The sequence below is a fragment of the Scyliorhinus canicula genome, chromosome 3 (assembly GCF_902713615.1).
Source record: "Scyliorhinus canicula chromosome 3, sScyCan1.1, whole genome shotgun sequence".
Taxonomy (NCBI): domain Eukaryota; kingdom Metazoa; phylum Chordata; class Chondrichthyes; order Carcharhiniformes; family Scyliorhinidae; genus Scyliorhinus; species Scyliorhinus canicula.
In genome coordinates this window covers 193288186-193304999 of record NC_052148.1, presented here as the reverse complement: position 1 = coordinate 193304999, position 16814 = coordinate 193288186, and the positions used below count along the sequence as shown (strand labels likewise).

Genomic DNA, 16814 nt, shown 5'->3' with positions numbered 1-16814 from the left:
ATGTAGTTGGGGAGGGGTAATTGCTTTGTGGTGACTAGCATGTAGATGATAGTTCCCTTGCTTTCTACCATTGTACACACATGATCCTTAGTAGAAATATTTTAAAGGAGAATGCAACCTCTGCAGCTGTGAAGAATGAGTGCTTATTTTTAAATCTTTTTTTATTCGTTCATGGGATGTGAGTGTTGGGTTGTGCCATTTATTGCCCACTCCTAATTGCCCTTGAGGCAGTTAAGAGTCAACCACATTGCTGTGGGTCTAGAGTCACATGTAAATAAGGATGGCAGATTTACTTCCCCAAAGGACAGTAGTGAAACCAGATCGGTTTTTATGGCAATCGACAATGGATTCATGGTCATCATTAGACTTTTAGTTCCAGATTTTTATTTAATTCACCATCTGCAGTAGTGGGATTTGAACCTGGGTGCATTATTTTGGGTCGCTGGTTTACTAATCCAGTGACAATACCACTATGCTACCACCTCTGTCTCCTGTTATGAGCTCTCAAAAATCTAGTTTGATGTTAAGAACTATTTTCCTTTCCCATTCCTCCCACAAGTTCTGGGATGCTTGTTAGGTGAATAGGACATTCTGAATTCTCCCGCAGTATTCCCGAACAGGCGCCTGAGTGTGGCAACTAGGGGATTTCACAGTAACCTCATTTCAGTGTCAATATAAGCCTACTTGTGACACTAATAAAGATGATTATTATTATTCTTCCTGACTACGAGTGGAGGTGTAGGTAAAAAGATGGAAGCAATTTCCTAGCTTTTGGGTTTGTAATGTTAGTGAAACTGTTGGCGTTCGTTGTCATTACGCGACAACTTCAAGCAATTGTATGTGAGCAGTTAAACACAGAAATCCAGAAGTTGCTGTCAGTGAACTTCCAACGTCCCACTTCATAAGATGTGTACTTCCTAATCATTTTTAATTTTACAGAAAACGAAATAAAAAGTCTGTTAGTTTCTAGTTTGCGGTGTCTGACAATTCTTCAATGTGAATGGCTGCTTGATGACAAAGATTCCGTATAGCAAGTGTCAGAATTAAATTAACGTCAGGGAAGGTGAAATTCTGCCACTGAGCTCACTAGATCTTTGTTAACAACTACAAAGGTCAGCAGTTATTATTTTACTGCTGATGTGAAATCCAGGCCACTCTTTGATCAATGCCAGATCTTCAACCAGTTGCAACCTTCATCTCTTCCTGATCCAGTAAAATGATTGATACATACTGTTAGCAGTTCAGAATGGTATTTGTACCCTCTTCAAAAAATAAAATCTTCAAATTAAAAAAGAAAATGCCAATTCTCTTTCTTTCCTATCCCTTCCACTCCTTTGAATAAATTATGCATTTTTCTCCATGGTAGGCACTGAAGTTTTCTATTCTGTTCTTGCTCTTTGTGTTTTAATCCTGTTTGCCATGCTTGTTTTAAAAAAGTCTGTCCAATGAAAATGTTCTGCCATATGCACTAAAAACAAAACTTCTGTATAAATAAATATCTTGCCCTTTCCAGCCGGCAATACTGTTCACCTGACACTATTAGGTACACACTTTCTATTAATTCTGAAGGAGCTTCTTCCTGACTTGGCAGATGCTGACTGAGCCGCAATGAAATTCCAGCATTTCTTGTTTGGCTTTCCATTAGTGGACCTGACTGACCACCTTGACTGCAGGCTGTTTTAAAAGCATTTTCTCATCTCTCCTTCTCCCACTTCTAAAATGAGAAGAGCGATGTCTTTACTTTTGTGCCAATCATAAAATTTTACTTTGCAGGGCTGGCGACCATAGCTTTTGAATATATGATTGGACGCTTTTAATCTTGTATTGCAACAATTATACCCACTAGTAATATTGTGAGCACCTCTTATAGTCTTTGCTATGAGGGAAATGATTGAAACTCAAGGTAATCCTTTAGTCAGCAAGAAAGCATGCAATTTAGTGGAATTTTTTGAGGACATTACCAGTGTGGTAGATAGCGGGGGGAGCTAATGGATGTGGTATATCTTGATTTCCAGAAAGCTTCTGACAAGGTGCCACACAAGAGGTTGCTGCATAAGATAAAGATGCATGGCGTTAAGGTGTCCAAGTTTGCAGAAGACGCTAAGATGAGCAGTAAAGCAAAAAGTGCAGAGGACACAAAGTTGGAAGTTAGAAAGGAAATTAGAAATAGTATCTGATCCAAGGAAGAAGCATACAGATTGGCCAAGAAAAATAGTAGGTCTGAGGATTGGGAGCAGTTTAGAATTCAGCAAAGAAGGGGAAAGTACAGTACGAAAGGAAGCTTGCAGGGAACATAAAAACTGACACTAAGAGTTTCTACAGATATGTGAAGAGAAAGAGATTAGTATCGAGAAATGTAGGCCCACTGCAGACAGAAACGGGGATGCATAATAAGGGGCAAAGAAATGGTTGAGCAATTAAATACATACTTTGGTTCTGTCATCACAAATGAGGGCACAAATCAGATACCAGAAATGTTGGAGAATGAAAGATTTAGTGAGAGGGAAGAACTGAGGGAGATCAACATTGGTAGAGAAATGGTGCTGGGAAAACTGATGGGATTGAAGGCGGGTAAATCCCCAGGTCTGAGAATCTGCATCCCAGAGTGCTTAAGGAGGTGGCTCTGGAAAGAGTGGATGCATTGGTGGTCATCTTCCGGGATTCTATAGACTCTGGAACTGTCCCTGCAGGTTGGAGGGTAACTCACGTCACTCCGATATCCAAAAAGGGAGGTAGATGGAAAGCAGAGATTTATAGACCAGTAAGCCTAACATCGGTAGTGGGGAAAATGCTTGCATCCATTATCAAGGATTTTATAGCGGAACATTTAGAAAGCAGTGGTAGGATCAGTCAGAGTCAGCATGGATTTATGAAGGGAAAATCATGCTTGACAAATCTGTTGGAATTCTTTGAAGAGATAACCAGTACAGTCGACAAGAGGGAGCCAGTCGATGTGTTATATTTGGACTTTCAGAAGGCGTTTGACAAAGTCCCACATTAGAGATTATTGTGCAAAATTAAAGCGCATGGGATTGGGGGAAATGTATTGAGGTGGATAGAAAACTGGTTGGCAGAGAGGAAACAAAGAGTAGGGATTAATGGGCCCTTTTCATATTGGCAGGCAGTAACCAGTGAGGTACCACAGGGATCGGTGCTGGGACCCCAGCTATTCACAATATATATTAATGATTTGGATAAGGGAACAAAATGTAACATCTCAAAGTTTGCAGATGATGCCAAATTAGGTGGGAGGGTGAATTGTGATGTTGCAGGGATCCTACAGCAAAATCTGGACAGGTTGGGCGAGTGGGCAAACCAATGGCAGATGCAGTATAATTTGGAGAAGTGTGAGGTTATTCATTTCGGAAGCAAAAACAGGAAGGCAGATTACTACCTGAATGGTTGCAAATTGGGAGAGGAGAGTGTGCAGTGGGACCTGGGTGTCCTTGTGCACCATTCACTGAAGGTAACCATGCAGATTATCTCTTCAAAGAATTCCAGGCGGTAAAGAAGGCTAATGGTATGTTGGCCTTCATTGCAAGAGGTTTCGAGTATAGAAGCAGGGATGTATTGCTGCAATTGTACAGTGCCTTGGTGAGGCCACACTTGGAGTATTGTGTGCAGTTTTGGTCTCCTTCTCTGAGGAAGGATGTTCTTGCTCTTGAGGGAGTGAGCGAAGGTTTACCAGACTGATTCCAGCGATGGCGGGACTGTCATGAGGAGAGATTGACTAGGTCGGGATTGTTCTCGCTGGAGTTCAGAAGAATGAAGGGGAATCTCATAGAGACTTATAAAATTCTAACAAGACTAGACACAGGGTAGATGCAGGGAAAATGTTACCAATGATAGGTGTGTCCAGAACCAGGGGTCACAGCCTGAGGATTCAGGGTAAACAATTTCAGACAGAGATAAGGAGACATTTCTTCACACAAACAGTGGTTGGCCTGTGGAATTCATTGCCACAGGAAGTAGTCGATGCTAAAACTTTGAATATATTCAAGAGGCGGCTGGATATAGCACTTGGGGAGAATGGGATCAAAGGCTATGGGAAGAAAGCAGGATTAGGCTATTGAGTTGGATGATCAGCCATGATTGTGATGAATGGCGGAGTAGGCTTGAAGGGCCAAAAGGCCTCCTCCTGCTCCTATCTTCTACGTATCTATAAGTCTGCAGAGGGATTTGGATAGTTTAAGTGAATGGGCTAGGGTCTGGCAAATGGAATATAATGTTGACAGTGTGAAGTTATCCATTTTGGTAGGAATAACAACAAAAGGGATTATTATCTAAATGATGAAATATTAAAACATGCTGCTGTGCAGAGGGACCTTGGTGTCCTATTGCATGCATTGCAAAAAGTTGGTTTACAGGTGCAACAGGTGATTAAGAAGGCGAAGAGAGTTTTATCTTTCATTGCTAGAGGGATGGAGTTTAAGACTAGGGATGTTATACTGCAACTGTATAAGGTGTTAGTGAGGCCACACCTGGAGTATTGTGTTCAGATTTGGTCTCCTTACCTGAGAAAGACTGTACTGGCGCTGGAGGGTGTCCAGAGGAGATTCACTAGGTTAATCCCAGAGTTGAGGGGTTTGGATTACGAGGAGAGGTTGAGTAGACTGGGACTCTACTCGTTGGAATTTAGAAGGATGCGGAGCAATCTTATAGAAACGTATAAAATTATGAAGGGAATAGAGAGGATAGATATGGGGAGGTTGTTTCCACTGGTGGGTAAGAGCAGAATTGGGGGGCAAAGCCTCAAAATAAGGGGAAGTAGATTTAGGACTGAGCTCAGGAAGAACTTCTTCACCTAAAGGGTTGTGAATCTGTGGAATTCCCTGTCCAGTGAAGCAGCTGAGGCTCCTTCATTGAATGTTTTCAAGATAAAGATAGATAGTTTTTTTTTGAAGAATAAAGGAATACAGGGTTATGGTGCTCGGGGTGGGAAAGTGGAGCTGAGTCCAGAAAAGATCAGCCATGATCTCATTGAATGGTGGAGCAGGCTTGAAGGGCCAGATGGCCTACTCCTGCTCCTTATGTTCTTATGTTATGTTATCACTCCTTTCAGGTTGGCAATGCAAATATTTAATTAGTTCATGAAGAGAACATAGAACATGGAAAATAAATGTAAATTGCCAGAGAATGGAGCGTCCTGACTTTCTGATTCAGGAAAGTGATTCATCTTCCCAAATGGTGCATGCAATGGAGAATAATTTGGATTTGATCCAACCACTGTTGGATCTGGCCATAAGTGAGAGCATTGATTGGATGATTAGCATTCCAGTTTTGTAGATAATTCAAGAGGAACAAGGATCACAGCGCAGTCAAGTTCATTTTAGGAGAATCAAAAGTAAAAACCTGATCCATACCAATTGTCTGTCAAGTTTTTTTTTTTAATTTTGCAATTCCTTCAAAAGATTATGCTCAAAGATGGTTAAAGTAAAAGTACTCGTTGACACTGCTCTCCTGGGGGAAAATTACTGTCCCCAAGTTTGTTTATAGCTGTAAACATGTACTGTGTTCCATAAACACAACTTTTGCAACAAGTAAGCACATGCTGTGTTCAGAACATTAGATCCTGTGTGTACTGTTCTTCAGATGTGTGTTGCAGTAGACCAGGATTGGTATCCAACAGCTACCAGGCTGCTTGAGGTTCTTTTTGCTGCTGAAATGTGGTGCTTTAAGGTTATTGCAACCCATGATGCTCTATATTTCAAGATTTAAGCGCTCTCAAAGTATTGATGAGCAGTAGAGAACGGTAGAGAATTGCTTTTCGAAATCAACTTGTTCTGATATAATGCGCACACCCCTTAATAGATTTTACCATTGGATTTATTATGAGTGTATCAGCATTTAGTCATCGTGTTTGTAAAGTTTACTGGCTTTGTGTTGAGACAGAGCATTGTTATTACCTTGATTTGTTTCACTTTAACTCAAAACCATCATTACAGACAAGTCTAAAGTGACGTTTTGAGAAAGAAAAGTTCTGCATATATATTTCCTTTCAAGGATACCATGCCTCAAACGCTTTACAGTCAATTCAGTACTTTTGAAGTGCAATCACTGTAATGTAGGCAATATTAGTTACTCTTGGTGTCAATATATTAATATTAGCATTTAAACTGCTTGACATTTTGCTCCAGAATGTTAGTCACACTATCAAGTGGACTGTTTGGTAGAAGTAAATATCTTGCTCCTTCCCCCCCCCCCCCCACCCTCTAGTCCTTGATCAGTTTGAGGGAAGCAGTACTTTTAGTGAGCCCGTATTGACTCAGGCAGCTCTGACTTGTTGGATCTTTTGCAATTGCTAATCATCTTGTCTTGAAATATTAGATAACGTTAGACTTTCTTAGATTAGAGCTAAGTTGTGCCTGTGTCAGAATTATTACTTAGCGGACCATTTAAACTTTTATAGAGGATAAGCTGCTTATTAAAAAAAATACAATATTGTTTTAATTTACCAACAAGGGATTGGTTTAGCACAGTGGGCTAAATAGCTGACTTTTAATGCAGAACAAGGCAGCAGCGCTGGTTCAATTCCTGTACCATGCTCCCCGAACAGGCGCCGGAATGTGGCGACTAGGGGCTTTTCACAGTAACTTAATTGAAGCCTACTTGTGACAATAAGTGATTATTAATTAATTATTATTACTTAAGTACTGGCTGATTTAGTTGTGCGCACTTTTGATGAATGAGGTAAGGAAAGCCAGGATTGGGGGAGAGGAAGGTCAGCACTGATCCTGAATGTTATCACTGATATTCAGCCAAGGGCAGAATATTGTATTTCTTTTTGTAAAGAGATTTTTGAGAGAATGCCTGATCCTTTCTTATCTGAATGTCAGGTTGGACTGAAACCTTTTTTCTTTCTGAAATCTAAATACATTTCTTTAATTTTTTCATACTTATGATTATAAATTAAAAGGTTATTTGTATTTCTTTGGAGACAAAAATAAGATAACATGGAATTGGCTTGGATCTGCATGTAACAGTTGGATGTGATACGTGTCTAAGTAACCATGCTGACTTTTAAACGTCTTTTCCAAAGCATTTCACAGCATGTGTAAATACTGTATATTGTAGGATATCGAAGTGCTTTTAAATATACAATTCATTCACAAGAAACCAAACCGGAATTTGAATCTAGCTAATTTATTCGAGTCGTCTTGCATTCCAGTGTCTAAAACCATGACTCTAGTTCCAACTTGCAGCGAAAAAATGGTTTACGCTCACACTAAGTGCCAGGTCCATTTTTATAGCCGTGCATCGTACTGTGCTAATACATTGAGTTATTTAAATTTGGAGTGATTAAATAATCAATGTTGAACATTTTTTTTTGTTTTAGTCTAACTTTCTACTTGTTTTCTCTTAGATCCAGAAGAAAAATAATTGAACACATTCCAGCACAGGACTAAGATTCTTTTTGCCCATGGATTCCTTTTAAAGCTGTACTTTGTGACAATCTTGATAAAAGTACATAACGGAATTTCATATCTTGAGACTGGATTTGGTGCTTAAAACGGTACTTTTAAAAACCACTTGTTCGGAACTACTCTTGTACCCAATAGTGTCACTGCTATTGACTTCAAAAACTGATCAAGATGACAATGGCAAGCTTGTTCTCGTTCACCAGCCCAGCTGTGAAACGCCTGCTAGGCTGGAAGCAAGGAGACGAGGAAGAAAAGTGGGCAGAAAAAGCTGTTGATGCACTAGTGAAAAAACTCAAGAAGAAAAAGGGGGCGATGGAGGAGTTGGAGAGGGCATTAAGCAGTCCGGGTCAGCCTAGTAATTGCGTCACTATTCCCCGCTCTCTCGATGGTCGCCTTCAGGTATCTCATCGGAAAGGCCTACCGCATGTAATATACTGTCGTGTGTGGCGATGGCCAGATCTTCAAAGTCATCATGAACTGAAACCACTAGAGTGTTGTGAATTTCCATTTGGCTCAAAGCAGAAAGAGGTCTGCATTAATCCATACCACTACAAACGAGTAGAAAGTCCTGGTAGGTATCTTTGTCATTCCTTATGTAAGGCAGACAAAATATTAATTCCTGAAAGCATATGATGAAGACAAAATGTGTGCAAAACAGATAAACTTTACTCTCCATTGGCAATAAGCACCTAAGCTGAAATCTGCATTCCGGTTGTTACAGTTTTGCAAGATTTTGGTGTATACCTACTCGAGATAATTGAAGGATTTTTTTATTATTAGAACAGATACTTGGATTACAACTCGTAATGTGCACGTAAGCTTAAAAGGGAAGCAGAGGTGAAATTATATTATTATTAAATACTAGCGGGGATGAGTTTCCTGTTTGCTTTCATTTTGGAGGAAGCACTGGAAGCCCTGAAATAAAGCCCTTTTTTGCAGGGTTTCCAAGGCACAACTGCCTAAGAGTACTATCAAAGAACCATAGAATTTACAGTGCAGAAGGATGCCATTCAGCCCATCGAGTTCACACCGGCCCGTAGAAAGTGCACCTGACTTAGGCAACACATCGACCCAATCCCCATAACCCAGTAATGCTACCTAACCTTTTGGACTCTTAAGGAGAAATTTAGCATGGCCAATCCACCTAACCTGCGCAACTTTGGATTGTGGGAGGAAGACACGGGGAAGAAAGTGAAAACTCCACACAAACAGTCCCCCGAGACTGGAATTGAATCTGGATCCCTGGAGCTCTGAGGTAGCAGTGCTAACCACTATGCCACCGTATCGCCCTATGTCTAATTTTAGACTCCTTATATAGGCGGGATAGAATCAGAATCACAGAATACCACAATGTAGAAGAGGCCCTTCGGCCCATTGAGTCTGCACCGACACATGAAGGCCCTGACCTGCCCCCCTAAACCCACTTGCCAGCACTTTACCATAGCCTTGAATGTTATGATGTGCCAAATACTCATCTAGGTATTTTTTAAAGGATGTGAGGCATCCCGTCTCTACCACCCTCCCAGGCACTCCACTCCAGACAGTCACCACTTTCTGAGAAAAAGGTTTCCCTGAAATCCCCTCTAAATCTCCCACCCCTCACTTTGAACTTTTATCCCCTCATAACTGACCCTTCAACTAATGGGAACAGCTGCTCTCTGTCCATGCCCCTCATAATCTTGTACACCTCAATCAGGTCACCCCTCAGTCTTCTCTACTCCAGAGAAAACAACCCAAGCTTGTCCAACCTCTCTTCACAACTTAAATATTCCATCCCAGGCAACAATCTGGTGAATCTTCTCTCCACCCCTGGTGCAATCACATCCTTCCTATAATGTGGCGATCAGAATTGCACACTGTTCTCCAGCTGTGACCTCACCAAAGTTCTACACAGCTCCATCTTGACCTTCCTGCTTTTGTAATCTATGCCCTGATTGATAAAAGCGAGTGTCCCATGTGCCTTTTTCACTACCCTATTAATCTGACTGTCTGTCTTCAGAGATCTATGGACAAACACGCCAATGTCTTCTTTGTTCTTTGGAACTTCCCAGTGTAATACCTTTCCTGACTAGGGGCTTTTCACAGTAACTTCATACCTGTGACAATAAAAGATTATTATTATTATTATTATTCTTAGTATACTTCCTTGTTAAATTACTCCTTCCAAAGTCTATCACCTCACACTTATCGGGGTTAAATTCCATTTGCCGCTTATCCGCCCATTTGACCATCCCGTCTATGTATTCCTGTAACCCAAGACACTCAACCTCACTGTTAACCACACGGCCAATCTTTGGGTATCCGCAAACCTGCTGATCCTACTCCCCCACACAGTCATCCATGTCATTTATATCAATGACAAGCAATAGGGGACCCAATGTGGTACGCCACTGGTTACTGGTCTCCAGACACTAAAGCAACTGTCTATCATGACCCTCTCCCTCCTACTGCCAAGCCAATTATGAATCCATCTTATCAAATCAACCTGTTATCCAATGTTCATTTGCCTTCTTAATAAGTTTCCCATGTGGGATGTTGTCAAAAGCTTTGCTGAAATCCATGTAAATTACATCAACTGCTCTACCCTCTACCGTCATCTACACATTTCATTATATGTTAGGCTTGACCTCCTTCCGACAAAGCCATGCTGACTATCCCTGATCAAACCTCATCTCTCCAAGTGGAGAGAGATTCTCTCCTTCAGATTCTTCTCCAGTAGTTTCCCAACCGCTGATGTGAGACTCACTGGTCTGTAGTTCCCTGGCTTGTCTCTTCAACCGTTCTTAAATAGTGGGACCACATTAGCTGTCCTCTGACACCTGTGTGGCCAGAGAGGAATAAAAAATTTGTGGCAGAGCTCCGGCACACTCCTCCCTCACCTCCCATAGCAGCCTGATATACACTCGATTGGAGGCAGTTCAGAAAAGATTGATTGCTGCGGGAAGAGGCTGCCTTAAGTGGAAAGGTTGAGCAGGTTGGGCCTATACTCAGTGGAGTTTTAAAAAACACAGAGAGGCGATCTTATTGAAACATATAAGATTTTGACGGGTTAGATGGTGGGAGGATGTTTCCTCTTGTGAGAGATTAGAACAGGGAACGCAACTTAAGGACTTCCCATTTTAATAATAATCTTTATTGTCACAAGTAGGCTTACATTAACACTGCAATGAAGTTACTGTGAAAAGCCCCTAGTCGCCATATTCCGGCGCCTTTTCGGGTACACGGAGGAAGAATTCAGAATATCCAATTCGCCTAACATCATGTCCTTCGGGACTTATGGGAGGAAACCGGAGCACCTGGAGGAAACCCATGCTGACATGGGGCGAAAGTGCAGACTCCACACAGACAGTGACTCAAGTGGGAATTGAACCTGGGACCCTGGAACTGTGAAGTAACAGTGCTACCCACTGTGCTGATGGAGATGAGGATTTTTTTCTCTCTGAATTGTTAGTCTGTAGCATTCTCTACCCTAGAGTATAATGAAGGAGTGTCAGGGAATATATTCAAAGCTGAGTTAAATAGATTTTTGATTGACATGGGAGTCGAAGGACAGGCAGGAAAGAGGATTTGGCCTTCTTGAATGGCAGAGCCGGTTTGAGGAGCCAAATATTTTATCTGTCCTTTTTCTTGTGTGCTTACAAGATGGACAAATGAAAGAACTTCTATTTACACATTTATTAATGCAAAATAAGTTGTAACAAACCACCCATGTTTTTCCCAATTTTAAATTGTAAACCCCTTTAAAAATTAACATTAAGAGTTACTTAAATGGCTAAGATAGATTTGTTACACTTTGGATCCACTCCCGACTTGCTACCGGTGCTCATCAAATGAGAGCGTTTCCATTGTCAAGTTTTATTTCCTATGAAGCAAAGCTTAATTTTTGGGATGTAGTATGCCTCAGGGATAACAGTTCAATCACGGATTTATATTGGAAATAATATGGGAGATGTTTTTTTTAAAAAGACAATTTAATATCCTACTGAAATTGTTTATACTGCTAAGAGGCAAGAGATCTACTTGCCAAAAACAAAAGCCTTGGATGGCCAAGAGGCAATATAAAAGTGGTGAATGGAAAAAATACAAAGAAGAACAAAGGATAACAAACAGATGGTAAGAGCTGCAGAGAAGAAGTGTGAAACAAATCTTAACTAGGGATATCAAAGTAAACATTTTGAAAAATTATTAGTAACAGAGATATGCCTTGAAAGCTGATTTGTCAATGAATATAAAGAATAATTACTTTGCGCCAGTATTTACAATGGAGGGTCAATTGAAAATCCGAAGTAAATTAATATTAGGGCAGAAACTCATCAGAATTAACATAATCAAATTAACAAATCTCCAGGACAAGATTGTTTCCATCAAAGTATGCAAGAACTTATTCTATGTAACATTACAATTGCAGACTACTTCCCAAAGTTCTCTCGATTTGGAAACTAGATTTTTAGATTGGAAAGTTAAACATGTCACACTACTATTCAAGAAACGAGCAAGGGGAAAACCAGAGAGATTTCCCTTAAAACTGCCCCTTAGTGTCCAAAATGTTAGATGGGGCGGGGGAGTGGGCCTGGGTGGGGTGCACTTTCAGAGAGTGCAGACTTGATGGGCTGAATGGCCTCCTGCAGTGTAGGTATACTATGATTTATGATTTCTGTCTCAAGAAAGGAAGTCTAGCACCCTGCATCTTTCCACCCCCGTATATCAATGCCCTTCCTGCATTAGTGTTGCCTGCTGTATGGTGGTGGGTCTACTGTGATTGTTGATCCTGTTGTGAGACAGTTTGTTAAACATTGAGAATGGGAGTGCATTAATGTGTATGGTGTGTTGGAGGATGCATGTGTGGTGAGAGAGTCCAAGAAATAGCAAATGTGGGAAAGAGGTGCCGACAATTGAGATTCTCCCCTGCAGTAGATATAGGGCAGAATTCTCCACTGTCTGGATGCTCCATTTTGCCGGCAGCCCGGGGGATTTCCTGACGGTGTGGGACTGCCCCACAATGAGAAGCCCTATTGAAACGGAGAATCCTGACGGCATGCCACACCAGAAATATGGTGCGGCGGGTCGGAGAAACCCGTCCATAGAGTGTGGAAGCAGCAAGAGATATCATAGATCATAGAATTTACAGTGCAGAAGGAGGCCATTCGGCCCATCGAGTCTGCACCGGCTCCTGGAAAGAGCACCCTACCCAAGGTGAACACCTCCACCCTATCCTCATAACCCAGTAACCCCACCCAACACGAAGGGCAATTTTGGACACTAAGGGCAATTTATCATGTCCAATCCACCTAACTTGCACATCTTTGGACTGTGGGAGGAAACCAGAGCACCCGGAGGAAACCCACGCACACACGGGGAGGATGTGCAGACTCCGCACAGACAGTGACCCAAGCTGGAATCTAACCTGGGACCCTGGAGCTGTGAAGCGATTGTGCTATCCACAATGCTACCGTGCTGCCCACATATATTAATATATATATTAATGTATGCTGCTGCAATTGAAGGAGCAAGATGGCAAGTGGCTGTGGGAAGGCTTGGTGCTGGGTTTATTGTAATGGGTTTCAAAATGGGAGTCTTGTAAAGCAGTTCTGGCCAAGTAACTAAAGTTCTTTCCATATTTTTAGAATAATTTTTATTGTCACAAGTAGGCTTACAATAACACTGCAATGAGGTTGCTGTGAAAAGTCTCTAGTCGCCACATTCCGGCGCCTGTTCGGGTACACGGAGAATTCAGAATGTCCAAATTACCTAATAGCGTGTCTTTTGGGACTTGAGAGGAAAACGGAGCACCCAGAGGAAACCCACGCAGACGCTGGGAGAACGTGCAGACTCCCGCACAGACAGTGACACAAACCGGGAATCGAACCTGGGACCCTGGCGCTGTGAAGCGATAATGCTAATCACTATGCTACCGTGCTGCCTGTTATTGCCAGATCCGTGGTGTGAGACTCTTAACAGTAAAGTAACTCAGCTACTGTTGTCTACTGTTACTCGGCTATCTGCCTAGGGATGACCATCCTCCTGGTCACCATCTGACTGGGAAAAGCAAGGCTCTAGTAATTGTAGCTCAGTAATTCAGCATTCAGTGTGGCGGGTGTTATCTCTTCTCTTTCCTTTCTGTTGTTTGCTGTTTTTGTAGTTGCTGGGGAGGGGGGGGGGGTTGTTCTTGGGTTTTTACAATGGTTATTCTGTTAATATTGTTTTGTTTATATTTTGTGAAAATCTTAATAAAAAATTTTTTTTAAAAAGTAATTCAGCATTCACCAAATAAACCATAAGTGGTGTAAATCACCTTTAGATTATACATGTTGCTGGATTATTCTCCACCCATGATACATGAATACAAGCATGAGTAGTGCTGACAGCTCACCCATACCATGGAAGTGAGACATGTACTTCAAAATGTCACTTCCTCATTGCAGCAGGTTCTGGCAGGCATAGATGATGCATCACCATTTTCATGCCAATTTTTGGCAGAGGATTATGCTTTTTTTAAAGACCAAAGGTATCTTAGCTGAGGAAAGAAATATACACAGGAGCAATAAAAACAAATGCTTGAAAAACTCAGCTGGCTTGGTGACTGAGACCGAAACAGCGTTAATGGATGGGATTTTCCATGTACCTCCATGGTGTGTTTTGCAGTGGCTAGGTGGCTCGCCATTGGCCAGTGGTTGGATCAGGGATTTGCCGTCAGCAGGACCGAAAGATCCCGCTGGTGAGCATGGCTGGCCAATGTTTCGAGTCCAATACAAAACACTCTGGAATCGAGAAGTTGTTTTGGACTCATGTTAACTGGTTCTCTCTCTACAGATGCTGCCAGACCTGTGTTTTTCCAACATTTTATTTTTCTTCAGATCGGCAGCACCTGCAGTATTTGTTTTTGTACGCAGAAACAAGTTTAATCAGCTACAAACGCTTACTTCAAACTTTTTGATACTTTGGTTTCAAGGCAGTTTGTTTAAAGTAAGTATTCTGATATTTAAATATCTCAGAAATCTGTGAGGCCTCTTTGGACACTTAATGCTCCAGTGAGACCATTTTGCTAGTTACTTGGACATATCGGTTCAAATAAATGAGCTTAAGATGGGTGGCAATCTTATGGTCATTGTGCCAAAAGAACTCTTTCGTGCCAGTATTGGAACCTTGCAAAGATAGTCTTAGCAACTAACCAGTTGCCCAATGCGACAATTGGCTGCAAGTAATATGAATGAGGTGGATATAATCTGGAAGATATTGTCTCTAACATAGATACTACGTACTTCATTTCCTTTTCTACCCCTCTACCAAGCCTACAGACAAAATAATCCCTTTCTGATAAGTTTGTCATTGTGTAACTATACATGTTACACTGCTTAGAACTCAAGCCAGAAAATGAAAGAAGGACAATAAGGAATTGGACAGATATGATTTCCATTAAAAAATTATAATCTTGACTTTGTTACAATTTAAATAGAAGAACATAGCTTAGAAAGACTAAATTGCAAGGGGGTTATTTTCAGTGAGCTGAGACGAGATCTTGCCCAGGTTGATGGAAACCAAGATTAGCAGGTAAAGCGGTAAATGAAGAATGAGGGGCTTTCAAAGGGCGTTCAGGTACAGACAGCATACATTCCTATGAGAAAGACAGGAAAGGCCTCCGAAGCCAGAGCCTCCAGAATGACAAAATTAAAATGAAACAGTAAAAGGAGGCTGATGATAAATTTCAGTTTCATAAGAGCCAAAAATCGCGCAGAATAGAGTGCAAAGTAGAACTGAAAGAGTAAATAAAAAGGCCAAATAATGTATTAGAAAAGAATTGTGGTTACATGAAAGGGACTGCTCAGTACTTTATAAATAGTAAATTAATACTTAGTGGTCAAATGGAAAGGTGAGGCTGATTAGGGACCGAAAAGATACTCTTGCGGGTGCTAAATTATTTTGTGAAATAATTGTGCATCAGCATTTATTACCCATCCCGAATTGCCCTAAGAAGGTGGTGGTGAGCTGCTTTTGTGAATCACTGCAGTTGATGTAGTGTAGGTGCACCTACAGGGATGTTAAGGAGGGAGTTTCAGGATATTGACGCAGCGATAGTGAAGGAACTCAGCAGAACAGTAATAACAGTATGAACATAGAACAGTACAGCACAGAACAGGCCCTTCAGCCCTCGATGTTGTGCCGAACAATGATCACCCTACTCAACCCCACGTATCCACCCTAAACCCGTGACCCAAAACCCCCCCCCCATCCTTACTTTTAAGGACACTACGGGCAATTTAGCATGGCCAATCCACCTGACCCGCACATCTTTCGACTGTGGGAGGAAACCGGAGCACCCGGAGGAAACCCACGCACACATGGGGAGGACGTGCAGACTCCGCACAGACAGTGACCCAGCCGGGAACCGAACCTGGGACCCTGGAGCTGTGAAGCATTTATGCTAACCACCATGCTACCGTGCTGCCCCTTAACATGTATGAACAATGTATGAACAATGAAAACAGGATTAGTAATAAAACAGGTTTGCTTACAGGCCAGACTCTTGCAGAATGAAAAATCCACCAAAGCCTGCACAGGCTCAAAACCTCAGCAGACATCAGAGAAACAATTACATAGGAGAACAGTTTATAAGGACACATAAATCCAAATGACACACTAACACTTCTGCCGCCTTAAATTCCAAACCGTTATCAAGACAGGAATACAACAAAAGTCTTAACTATATGAAAGGCTGCCAGGAGTTTTGTGATTGCGTTGTGACCTCCGGAATACCACTGATGAATCTCGTAATGGTTGATCCTGAATCATAAGTGAAGAGGTAGATTGAGAATCTGAAGATGAACATTCCTCTTCCACACTCCCAACAGAGTGAACTGGTAAACCTGGAAACACAGGAACTATGCCCTGATGAACGCCAACAGCAGCATTACTTCTGCCATGTTATCTGCAACAATTGCTGACTCAAACTTATTCTGAATCTGAATCATAACATCAACTCTATGGTCTTGGTGTCTGCAAACAACTCTTCTGTGTTGCAGTCTCATTACTCAAGATACCGGACCACTTTGGTTTAAGATTATTCCCGGTAACCACCTCTGGTTGCTACCAAAGTTCCTACTGTAAACCTGGTCACTCAGTTTGAACTGCCTCTCTTTGGTGTGGTAGTCATGTCCCTGTCCCCTGCTCACTTTTGCTCTGAGATCTGGATGAAGCAGATGTAGATGAGAAAGTACCACCCCCACACCATAGGGCGAGGCATTGTACGACAGGATAAGTCCCCTGTGTGGATCAAAATGGACTAGCAAATTAGCTGATTGCAGCAGCGCTTTAATGCCTTCTGTGCAGACTTCCATTTGGTTTCTTTGTGCAGAAGTGGGTACAGTGGAGCCAATACAGGTGTGACAAAAGCTTTCC

At 41.7% G+C, this 16814-nt stretch overlaps 1 protein-coding gene across 2 annotated transcripts in view; it reads left to right on the top strand.

Moving 5' to 3' along the window:
• The window catches only part of smad1 (SMAD family member 1), a 140849-nt gene that overhangs the window by 38390 nt on the left and 85645 nt on the right, over positions 1 to 16814 (top strand). For both annotated transcript variants that reach the window (XM_038791932.1, XM_038791933.1), the window contains exon 2: positions 7364 to 7992. In XM_038791932.1, the coding sequence (XP_038647860.1) occupies positions 7593 to 7992 (400 nt within the window). In that variant the 5' untranslated portion in view covers positions 7364 to 7592. The remainder of the gene's footprint in view (positions 1 to 7363; positions 7993 to 16814) is intronic.